General features: G+C 39.7%; 1 protein-coding gene across 2 annotated transcripts in view; it reads left to right on the top strand.

Annotated features, from left to right (window-relative positions):
- Positions 1–12525, top strand: part of LOC124161113 (matrix metalloproteinase-14) — a 104065-nt gene that overhangs the window by 84968 nt on the left and 6572 nt on the right. For both annotated transcript variants that reach the window (XM_046537324.1, XM_046537323.1), the window contains exons 4-9: positions 6225–6530; positions 7728–7876; positions 8678–8858; positions 9503–9639; positions 9945–10086; positions 11928–12109. In XM_046537324.1, coding sequence (XP_046393280.1) covers positions 6225–6530; positions 7728–7876; positions 8678–8858; positions 9503–9639; positions 9945–10086; positions 11928–12109 — 1097 coding nt within the window. The remainder of the gene's footprint in view (positions 1–6224; positions 6531–7727; positions 7877–8677; positions 8859–9502; positions 9640–9944; positions 10087–11927; positions 12110–12525) is intronic.

The raw sequence follows: 12525 nt of genomic DNA, 5'->3' as shown, positions 1-12525 counted from the left end.
ACGTCAGCCAACCGATATTGTAATTTGACCCTCTTTTGATATCAAAATCTTCCTAATCCCTCCTAAGCTTCTTCAAGGTTTCACTAATTTATTTACGTTCAAATATTTAAATCTGGGAACATAAAATGGATCTTATTAGATATTTACAAAACATGCATTTCCATGCACGCATTCCACGATTTTAAGGTAAATTTTAAATGACGTTCCGATAGCGATTCCTGTCGATTGCTTAGTGCCCATGACACCATGAAGTCTATCACTACAGTAGGGAGCATTGAATTTCCTGAATCTTGTCGCCAGAATTTGTTTTGACAGCTGTCGAGTGGCATGCGCTCGCGAGGGATTGTGTCTCGTGTGGGTGGCTGAATAATTCCCAATAGGAAGCAATTTGGGGGATGGGCAGAAGGCGTGTTTTGGACTCTCACAGGACAGACCCACTTGACCAATCTAGCGAGAAATTAACTCGATGGCAAGGGCAAACTTCGACAATCCCATGACGCAACAACACCTCTCATGGAAACCACTATGACAACAAACCATTCACCTGCAACAGGTTCACCACGATAGGAGGTCGTCGGCAAATAGTGGTAACAATGCGTGAATACGAAAAGTGGTAGGAACTCAATGTGCCCAAGATATTGGTCAGTGGCAGTACAAAGATCTTCGGAGACACAATTCAGCCACATTAAATTTGTGCTTCAGTAGAGATTTTATGCTAGTCCTACGTGACCATGACATTTCCACAATTTCGCAAATCAAAGTTCCTGTAATAGAGCGTTGTAGAGTACTGAGGTATCTCAAAATACAATGCTTTTAAGATTTTAGAAGATTTATTTTAACGAAAACACTTTCTCCTCCCCGATGTTGGTAGCCTTTGCAACAAAACAGTTTTCGAAGTCTTTATTTCCTATTTGATTGGCTTTTGAACATGCACTTGTAAATTTCATTTCAGCCAAAAAGCAGCGCAATCCAATTTTATAACTTTACATTCTGCTAACCGCGAAATAACATTTTTTAAAGAGAAACTCACAACTTCACATAAATTAATGCCTGCAAATAATTCTCATTTATTCGACGAAACCATGTAATTATTCTCATTCTGAAGTGTCATCGCCGACGGAATATCTGAGAAACTAAGGAGCCCTTTCAAGTAAGGAGATCCAAAAGGCCACCCGCAACGAAGATAAAATGGTAATGCTTTCGAGGTATTCGTATGAGTCCCATCCCAGTAGCACAATTATTTCTCTTAAGGGAATTGCTCGAATATGGAAAATTCTTTCAATGTCACAGCCGGATCAATGTATTCAAAAATCCAATCCTGAAGAAGGATGTATATATATGGAATGGTTTTATTTCACAATCGCCAATTCATATTGCATCGGATATGTCGCGGAGGATTTTACGTTGCTAGGAGGAGGGGCAACATCCAGGGAACTGTTACACGTAATTGTTGCTCGTTGGTGACGCACAATTCGCGATAATTGTTTCAAACGGCGATGGGAGCGCCGTTGAATGTCCGTCCTACTCGGACACCGAGAGAACTAAGCGTGACGGGATCGACAGCTCCCTCGAGAGCATTAAAAAAAAAAAACTTGTTACCCAAGGCCGACGGGCCTTTCATTGGACGCCAATTCCAACGCATACGTGTGTTACCTAACACAAACGCTTCGAGCTAATTGCCGCGGGCACATCACAAACGAGGAGGTCGCGACAGTGCTGCCTTCATTGAGAAATGCACGCAGAAACTCGCAATTCAATGCGAAAGAAAACCACCAATTCAGTTCCACGCATACAGCGCCCCTTGCAGAGATCTTTTGGCGAAGTCCGTTGCAAAGGATGGGTCTGTCTTGAAATAACAGGGACCCTCATTCACCACTGTGTCTTATGGAAAATGAACAAAACGACATAGCCAAGCTGATGGAAAGAGATTAGTCTCGTGGTGAGCAGACTTTTAAAGATCAAAAGATAACTAGCTCACTTGCCACGTTTATTGCAGTCAGATGGTGATAAAAAAATTGTCCACGAGAAAATAGCTAGTATTGGGTATGCGTATGCATTTTATTTACATGAACTTTTAATGTATAGGCATTCTAGGCGGAAAGCTGAGATTTAATATTTGAAAATTAAGACTCATTTTTCAAGTTTTTGCATTAAAGCACATATAAACCAAGCCAAATAAATGAAGAAACCCGATCTCCAGATATACCCAAATCAAGCCATACATGTTAAACCAAGTTATACCATGAGATTTGTCATTTTCGGCATTCCGAAAATCAAGACTAACCACCCGTTTTCTCATACTAGGGATCCTAGCTTGTGCCATTGGAATTTAAGATAACTACAAAAACCGACACTCAGATAAGGTAAAAATTGTACAGCAATGGGTACCGAGGTCAGACAGTGCAGTGGAATCATATTCTAATTATGCAGCATACGTTATCCAAATAACTTACAATCGCTCCGGTAGTAATATAATAATAAGACACAATCACAGGTCAACCGCTGCTCCACCTAAATGAAGGTATCCATCCGCCAGATAGACCCATATCACGCGTCAAGAATCCTCTGAGAAAAATGCCGACTGACTCGGGCAGGTACGGGTCGATAAACGATTCTTTAAGCATGAGCCAGGACCCTGAGTGACAAGCTGACAGTTTTAGGTCAAAAATTTCGGCCCGCGATATCAATCCAAACCCTGACTACACAGGCACGATGTTTGAGTTTCACCTCTCCCAGTTCTTCCTTCTTGATCTGTTAGTGGCTGAAGGTAAACTTTGATACACACGGAACTCATTGAAGCCTAGATTTTAAAAGTAAGTAGATTTTTTTTTAATTTTGCCGGGGAAATACTTATTTACAGTTCACAGACAGAAAAGATGAAAATAAAGTAAATAAGGAGACGTGGGCAGTTACTGGCAGAACACATTCAGAACCATTAGATCATTGATATATGAATAAGTAAAAATTACTATTTTCTGCTAGTAGCCTGCGATAGAAATTATTCGTTTTCCTCAGCCAATATTTCATACGGGTGGTGTAATTAAAAGAAACATGTCTTCCCTTGGTAAAATGTATCAGAATATAAAACGAAATGCATGAAAAAGCATTAATCAAACCTCTATTCGCAATGATGATAACGTTTTCAAAAAGAGGAAGTCAAGAAATGAAGCGCCTGATCACTATCAAGCACGTACTCTCGACAGAGATCACATCGCGCGTCTATTTTGAGCGATGTATTCGTAGAATTCACGCTCCATTGATTTTTAAACGTGCACATCGGAAGGTAAAGGTTTTATCATTGTTTTCCGAGTCAACTGAAGAGGCATCGAAAAAACAGAATCATACGTGGCGCCTTTCCATCTAACTTAACTCAAGGAGACTGAGAAAAATACAAAACATTTCAAAAGAGATAACTACATAACGTCAAATTGACAGCAGTATTCACTAAACCAAGGTAAACTGTCAATCAGTAAAATGCCCTCAATCTATAATATATCTTCAGTATTGAAGAAGGTCATTGGCGCCAATATTTTATTTTTAGGATAGCAAATTAACCCTTGAAATTTAAGATTTTTAATCTTCTTAAGATAAGAAATTTAATCTTCTTCAACTAAGCAGATCATGAGGGTTCAACGGGACGATAAAGGCGAAGCACGCTGGCTAAATATTGTCTGTCTTACTTGAACTAACATCTCTTCCGTAGCACACGACGAGGAGAAAATGGCAATCTCCCAACTGAAGGGTGTTGAGTAATATTCATTGCATCACAAGCCTACAGACATTTTTGGAAACTTTTTTAAAATGATTTCCTGAATACGACGGCGAAATCCCATTTTTTTCGATCTGGATGACATATTAAGCAATTTTCACGAATGACATATACCTTGCATTATAATGGAATCTCAGTTCACCGAGTCTATGAGTATCCAGCGGTCATCTCGTCAGCGACCACGGCCGACGCTTCGGAGAACTCGCGGAGGTCGCGACTTGACGGGCGAAATGGGTTGATGGAATGGGGAAGAGGGGTATCCCGCCGCGGTGGTGTAGTCGGATGAGCTGAAGAGGAGGATGGGACGAGGTCGCCACTCATCCGGAAGAACTCGCGGCCGATCCTCACCCCTGCAATTCGACAGAGGGCGTCAGTTCGCCTGGTCTCCCGGAGGGGGGGAGCAAGTGGAGGGGGATTTGTAAGGTTGGATCGCGAAACACGGCGTGGGGGTCGGGCGACCCGTCGGACATACAAGGGACTCTGACGCCCGAACACACAAACACACGCCCGAAGACCGGAAGTTGACCTCTCCCCCAAGCACCCACGGAGTTCTCGCAGTCACGGGATTGAAAATCAAATGAAAAAAGGGAGTGGACGCCATTTTTTCCGCCTCCCATCCCACCGCGGTGTCCACTCGTTCAGAAAAATATAGGGATGCGGTAGCAGAGACACAATGTCAAGAGCCACTTCGCTACAACATAAGCCTGTGACGCAATACACCTGATAGGATAGGTATCTCTAATGAAAGTAACGCAATGAAGCCCGTATTTTTCCACTGTTAAAATGTTCAAATATTATCTATACGTAAGTAGTAATGGCTGTTGGGATAACCCTCGTCAAGACTTAAAAATGGCCAACGTTTCTTCTCCTATGACAGAGACCTCGTTAGAGCAAATGACCGTGTCGCCTTTATTGAGCATCAATTTTTCGGTGGTGAGAGCTGGAAGAGAATTATCTGGGTGTCTTTCTTCCTAGAAATGACTGCATGCCATGTTTTGCTAATCTTCTGTCCGCTGTCTCTATTGAAGTTGTATATGTGCTTTTCCAAAGTTTTTGTCGCCAAATTTCCAAGGCATGAAAATTTTTCGGAGGATTTTTGTTTAGAAATGTTTTTTTCTCTGGCGAGAATTTTCGGGTTGTTTTTAGATAGTGCGGCCATGTGGCGCGTCTTCGATAACCCCTGATTTGTCGTCGTAGCCCAGTCGAATCTCTTTTCTGTATATCCTGGTCCTTTGTCCTGCAAATGCTACTAAGCTCACTCACCTTCTAAGTTATTTCAAAGTAGACACTCCTCTACAATACATTACCATTTCCACATTTGATTACCTGACGATCGTAATAAACCTCCCATTTAGTCAATTGTCTATGTTTCACTCTTCATCATGTTGCTCTAATTGAGGCCGACATCGGTCACTTTCGTTCTCTAATTAGATGACAATAAATATAGAATATGGCTCTTTAACTTGCCGGAACCTCATTCTTACTCCTGCTCATTCTGATGCAAACCAGAAATTTCCTTCACACATATTTGTTTTATTTGGTGGAAGTCGACGAACTTAGCGAAATGCAAAAGATGCTAATTGATTCGGTCTAATGGGTATGAAGGCATCGTCCTCTCTCCAAAATAGTCTCCATAGATTAATTCGAGCAGCAATAAAAGACTTCCGCCCGCCGTTTACGTCATCACCAGCTGGGAAGAGGCTTGAGGAATGAACTGGAGATGAGATATCATTGCGATAAAATCATTTGTTATCAATCATGTTTTTCGATCATTCTAAATTTTCCCCGGGCCACTCGGTCAATCTATCCCAAATGATTTCGCAACTGAAAGCCCGTCCGGAAATCCAACGATGAAAATCAAATTTGGCAATAATAGAAAAATTACTGACCAAAAATTTACATCAAGTTTTACCCATACCCCTAGGAAAACTTTAAAGATAGATTCTCAATGAGTAATAAACAGCATCACAAATATTTGGTCGGCTCTATTTAGCGTGAAGACAGTATTAATGATAATGCTGAGCTTTGCACACGTATAAGAGCAAAATAAAAATAAGATTATTATTTAGAACTTATTATTTATTTATTTATATATTAGATTATTATTTATAAGTAATTAAAATTAAGCATTAGCATGCAGTAGCGACATACTCGGAGGCATGGTTCCATGTGCCATTCCTCCGAATACTAGTACTTCATTCTCCTATGTGGGAATCAATGGTACCATTCTTGGAGGTCCTTCCTATTATTTCAACAAGTGTCATTTTTGCTTTGCTATCATACAATGTTTTACAGCTCTACCATTTTATGAATTCGATTAATGATTCCTGATTTATATTGCATTGTTTGCCATACCTGAAGCACCACTTTTGAATACGAATTTGTCATTGTAATATTAATCCAGCGTCCACGCTCTGTAACTGATTTCGATGTCACTTGTTTATTCATCTATCAGGGAGCCGTTGGCGCGTCAGGGAGCTTACTTACAAGATCTCTAAGTACCCGAGGGGTTTGAGCCAGGAGGAGGTGGACAGGGAGGTCGCCAAATCGTTCCAAGTGTGGTCCGAGCACACGAAGCTCAACTTCATCCGCAAGAAGAGCGGACAAGTGCACATCGAGATCCGCTTCGAGCGGGGCGAACACGGAGACGGAGACCCATTTGACGGGCCAGGAGGTACCCTCGCCCACGCTTACTTCCCAGTCTACGGCGGCGACGCGCACTTCGACGACTCCGAGTCATGGACCGTAAGGAGCCGCAGAGGTGAGTGCGATATCAATGGTGTGCCAAAAGCAATGATTTGAAGGTGAGAGCAATATACAGGGTGGAGAAAAATGTTGCCACAAAATTGTAACCCTGAATAGCTGATGCCTTAAGAAACCAATTACGGATGTTTTGGTCGAACAAGCATTATTTTTAAACTTCAGGAACTTTGATCCAAACGCTCCCATTGGCTGCGAGTTTGCCCTATTGCCGGATGTCCTGAATACATCTCGATCTCCAGCAGGCAAAGCATTCGAAGTGCAGTTCGAGTTGTCCCGAGCATCTGGCAACAAGGCAAACTCTCGGCCAATCGGAGCGCATGGCTCGAGTTTCTGTGGTTTAAAATTTGTGCTTTTCGACATAAACATCATTAGTAATCTTGATTTACAGCTACCCAGGGTCAAAATTTTGAGACACAATTTTTATCCACCCTGTATATATGTTCTACATAGTAAAGGGATATGGATGATAAGGAAGATACCGAAGAAATTATTAGTATGTAATAAGGTGGAAAAATGAAATGCGTTCCCGAATGCGTGCGAAGATTCGGAGAATACGTACGTAGAAATAGATTGAGGTGGAAAGGCTAACTGATGAGAGGGTTGCATTATCGACAAGTCTGTAAAAGAAAATACAGATAATGATAGCCTATCTACGGGCTTGTCATCAATAAATACTCATGATTATTGAGATCACATATGTGGGATCACATAATAATCATGTAGTTGCCGTGGTAAATGTCTGATTAATCATTGCCGACATAATTTTCATTCTAAAATTCATGTGTTCAATCGAGTTCACTAGGTTACCCAAGTATTCATCAGAGCCGTAGATAGGCTATCAATATCTGTACTGTCTTCCACAGACTTACCTAATATGCAACGCTCCCATAAACTAGCCTTTCCAACTCAATATATGTCTACGCATTCTCCGAATGTTAGCATCCACTTTCTTTGCTCCGCCTCATTCCTAATAATTTCTTCCGTATCTCCCTTATCTTTTATATCCCCTTACTGCCTATTACATATTTTGCTCTCCTCTTCAAATCCGTCATTAATGCTTATCATCTCTCTACATAGGTCAAGTTTCTGAACGGTTCTTGAATGTTTACTGATTTTTAACAAATAAAGCCGCCATGGCCATGCGAAAAAGTGAATCGCCGAAGCATTAAGTAATTTCCAATATTTTTTTTCGCAGGCACAAATCTCTTCCAAGTGGCAGCTCACGAATTCGGACACTCCCTGGGTCTTTCCCACTCGGACGTCAAGTCGGCTCTCATGGCACCCTTCTACAGAGGCTACAACCCCACCTTTACACTCGACAACGACGACATTATCGCCATCCAGGTAAGAGGTTACTCAAGCACAAACATCCCCTACCAGCGATGCTTTCTTTTTTAAATTTCCAAACCTGGCACTAGACTAGCAAGAGAAAAACGGTAAAAATTAAAAGCACGTGAAATAAAATTTTCAACGTAATTATAGCCTCTCTATGTCATCGCTGATCGGGTTAAATTATTGGGCGGAAACCTATTCCTGGACCAAACCTGCTGTACTGTATATTTTACTCATCAAACTCGCTTTGAACTAAAATACGAAGGATTCTCGTTAATTCTTTTGACATAAGCATTAATGAATAAGAGCTCTATCAGTTTATCATTTAAACGATGCCAACATAACAGTCTTTATTCAATTTGTAGAAGAGTTTAAAAAATAATAATTTAAGCCATAGTTAATAAATTAAAAGAAATCATAAGTATGTGAAAACATCATTACTTTTACATTATTCGTTCACTCATATGACTACTATGAAGTAATTGGAAGTATTTGATTCTAAGGGAGCATATGTTAAATATAATGTCTAATCTAACTATATAGGTAGTCTAATTATACAGTAACAATAATCCTAACGAAAATCTCTTATTTACTACAATGCAACTTCAATTTAGTTTGCAAAAAAAGAGAGTGGGTCAAATTCTTTTCCATGTTTAAGTGGAGGCCAAATTTTTCTGAAGCTATTCCAAATGCCAAGACGGTGAAATTAACTTCTTCAGTGCCGAAATTGCTCGAAAAGGCTTCGCATATAACATCATTTCCTGCGTGAATATCACAAGATGTATTCAACTCATTATTTTCCGTCTCTAACAGGAGTTATACGGCAAGAAGGACCCGAGTGGAACCAAGGGCGGTGGAACTCCCGGATCTGGCGGTGGCGGTAAGAAACCGGAACCGGAAGAGCCTCCGACCGGGGAAGACGTCGAGCTGTGCACGGACGCCACGATCGACACCATGTTCAACTCAGCTGAGGGCGCCACTTACGCATTCAAAGGTAATACAGCAACGGCGATATGCACTCTGGCGAGAAGTGCAGAATATACAATTGAAATATCATTGCCACTCGTGTCTCTAATTATAAAACAGCCTAGACGCCATCTCAGTCTTATAGTATTGAGGTCAGCGGATAGAAGGTAGAGTAATAGGCGTGACTGAGGGAGGAATTTCAATATAGGAAGGAGGACAGCCCTAGATGATTCATTTCATGAAACCAATTAAGGCAATCGTCTATCTGAGCAATCTGGTACATTCGGCAATGAAATGCTGTTGCATTTGAATTCCCATCTGGGTCTTTTAGAGTTAACTTACCCCTGGGAATCATCTGGTTTCGCTTCCTAGTATCTATTGCCATTCAGTAATTCTACGGTTTGCTATTAGATTACTCAAAATAGCGCAATTTTAAATACCCCATATTGTATTATAGTTTTCTATTGCACTATCAGAAAATTCTCAATTCACGGAAATCTGTGATATTTTACGCACGCTGGTTAATGTTACATAAGTTTTAGATTGAACCATGCATATTTCTTTTTTTGTACAATGGTAACATTTCACTTTAGTAATTAAAATGTTTTTTTCATCTCTTGAAAACTCTCTCTTTGATCGTAAAGTAATTCAATGTCTGTGATCCATTTTCAGGCGATCACTACTGGAAACTCAGCGAGCAAGGAATCCATCGCGGATACCCAAGACCGATTTCGGCTAGCTGGCCGGGTCTTCCTGGAAATATTGACGCTGCTTTCACCTACAAAAATGGAAAAACATACTTCTTCAAGGTAAATATTTCAAATTATGAATGAATAAACGCTCCAATTATTGCTGTATTTCCATAATGTAACGTGGATTGTAAGGATGAAAATCCATAAGTGTACACCAACTAAAAAAATAGGTAAATCGCTCCACAACAAAAATTTATCTTTTTAACTTTTATAGTTTGTTTCATTGGAAAATATACGTATAATTTACATAATTCAATAGTGCATTAAAATAAATTAATAGATAATCCAGCACATAGTAGTTCCTTAGAAGAGTGACAGGGAAGTACTAACATTTACTTCATCATTCCTCTTCTACGCTTCAGGGATCCAAATACTGGAGATACACCGGCAAGCGCATGGATGAGAACTACCCAATGGACATCTCCGAAGGATTCACTGGCATTCCTGATAATGTTGATGCCGCTATGGTGTGGGGAGGAAACGGAAAGATCTACTTCTTTAAGGGTAAGAAAATTTTCCTTTAGTTAACAAGCCTCAACGATGAGAACTAAAAAGTTTTAAATAGAAATAAATTGACATGAATGCGGCTCCAATTAAAGCACATTTTTATTGGAAATGCATAGAAAGAAATCAAATGTAAGGCGATCTTAATTTTGAATGGAGCTGCTGTGTAAAAAAAATACTCCAGCGAAAATGTGGGTTCATCCCTATAGTTATTCTGTATTTCTGTAATTTAAATTGAAATAATGCTTACTTAACAAACTCATTTTAAAGTGTGTAGTATTCCATTACAAGGTTTCTTAGTTAGTTAAATATTACTTATAACATTTATTTTTTTAAATAAAGCGACCCTGGTTTATATAATTAATCATTACCAAAAGGCGTAAATTATGATATATTTGTCTTATTATTGTAACCTAGTTACATAAAGGTGTAAGAGATGGATTTTCAACGGAAGCCCGAATAGGGGAAATATTTGGGTAAATATATTAGTTAATGAGAGTGTTGTCCATGTTATTAAATAAAATTCAAAATTTTTAACTGCTCTTTAGAATCTAATTGAGCAATTGGCATATGAGATCCACCAAGGTGTGAGGGCCAGATCCTTTTCTGGAATCTTAGGTTGAAGAGTCCGAGGGCTATTTCCGAGATTTTAACCTTAGAACCTTGGCCATCTCCATCACCTACGGTACTATAGCCCAACTAGGACTCATGCCTTCTTCACAACTACCTTCTATCCTTATTGGTCCTCTAATACTTTTCTCCATCTCTCGAATCGCTGATGCCTCAAATCCTCTTCTACATCCTCCACGCATCTATTCCTGGGTCTTTCTATATTTTTTTTCTTTCTTAACCTGCCCCCATCTATAAGCGATCACCTTAGCAGACTGTTCCCATCGTCTATTGACGATTTGAACTATTCCTCTACTCTCCCAGTATATGCTTAGAAGCTCTTCCTTTGACAAGTAAATGTCATGCGGACATCTTTTAGGCCTCTTTTCTTTTTTATTGCCCTAAATATTTTTGAAACATTTTTTCCTTAAGTAAAAAGTTATAATTAATAAAATAATTCAAAAATAAAAAATATTATTATCATTTTTTTGCGCCTCTGGGGAGCTCTATTTCAGCTTATTTGCGCAGTTAAAGGGTTAAAATATTTTTTTTACAAAATCTTCCCTCGCCCATTCTTTGCACATACCCCTGCGGAGCTATTTATCGATCCCTTAACCTCAGTTAGCAAGTTGACCGCCACTCCGGTCATAGTGATTGCCAATGATAGTTCCCACCATGCCATGCCGGCCATAGTGACCGGCCACGAATAGACTGCTAACAAATCAATATTAATTTATAATAGCAAATATGTATTTAGGATAGTAAGGTGGATTTCTGGCGCCGCAGAAGACAAGGAGCGATTTTTAGGCATGAATGGTGACTGCTCTATCATTATGACTGCAGTACCCCTTAACGGGGTAAAGTTATTGGTGGAACGATTTCCAAAACCGTGTCATAAGCCAATAAAAAGCAGCTAAAAAAACACCACTGGCGTCTCAGTATATATAGAACAACAACACAATGGCGGTGTCCGTGTTCTTATGCCATCTTTCCCATCAAGTAGCAGTAACTCTTTATTCCCTTCAATCCTACATTGTCCTTCTGTATGAAATGGTACTAAGATCTTCAGAAGAATGTTTCTCTCTGCAACAGATTTCCCTCCGATTCACCACTGTGATTCTTATTAACCCTTGGTCTATACCCTTATACTCTATCCACTAGGTAACAATACCACCCAACAAATACCTACTATCATATGGAATGTGTAAAACTTTATTATGATTTATTTACAGGCTCAAAGTTCTGGAGGTTCGACCCATCGCAGCGTCCTCCCGTCAAGTCAACGTATCCAAAGCCAATTGGCAACTGGGAAGGCGTTCCGGACAACCTCGACGCTGCTCTTCAGTACACGAATGGCTACACTTACTTCTTCAAGGACGGTCTCTACTATCGCTTTAGCGACAGCATGTTCATGGTAATTGAAACACAACTCCACCAAATCATGTTATGGTGAACCACGCCCCACTAGAATGAATTGAATCAAACATGTTGACATAAAATCCCACACATTACAGTTAATAGTACTAAAGGAATTTCCTATTCAATATAACGTCCACCGTCAAGTGTTTACGATATTTCCGATGTTGCGTACAATTTCAATAGGTTTCATAAAAAATTAGCGATGTTGGTTTCAATGTATTTATGATCTGATTATGCAGGACATTTTCATACGTACATAACTAATGCAAGTTTGCGTTATTCGCAGAAAAGTTTTACTTGAAAGACAATTTGAACTGAATTGCGACAAATAATAATTTATAATAATTAATTATTTATGTATATCTCTCGCATCAGCATAATAGAAACTTCCAATGTCTTTGAACGAATTCA

Source organism: Ischnura elegans, chromosome 6, assembly GCF_921293095.1.
Source record: "Ischnura elegans chromosome 6, ioIscEleg1.1, whole genome shotgun sequence".
In the NCBI taxonomy this organism is placed as follows: Eukaryota; Metazoa; Arthropoda; class Insecta; order Odonata; family Coenagrionidae; genus Ischnura; species Ischnura elegans.
Note: the sequence above shows the minus strand (reverse complement) of the source record. Positions and strands in the feature narration are given on the sequence as shown.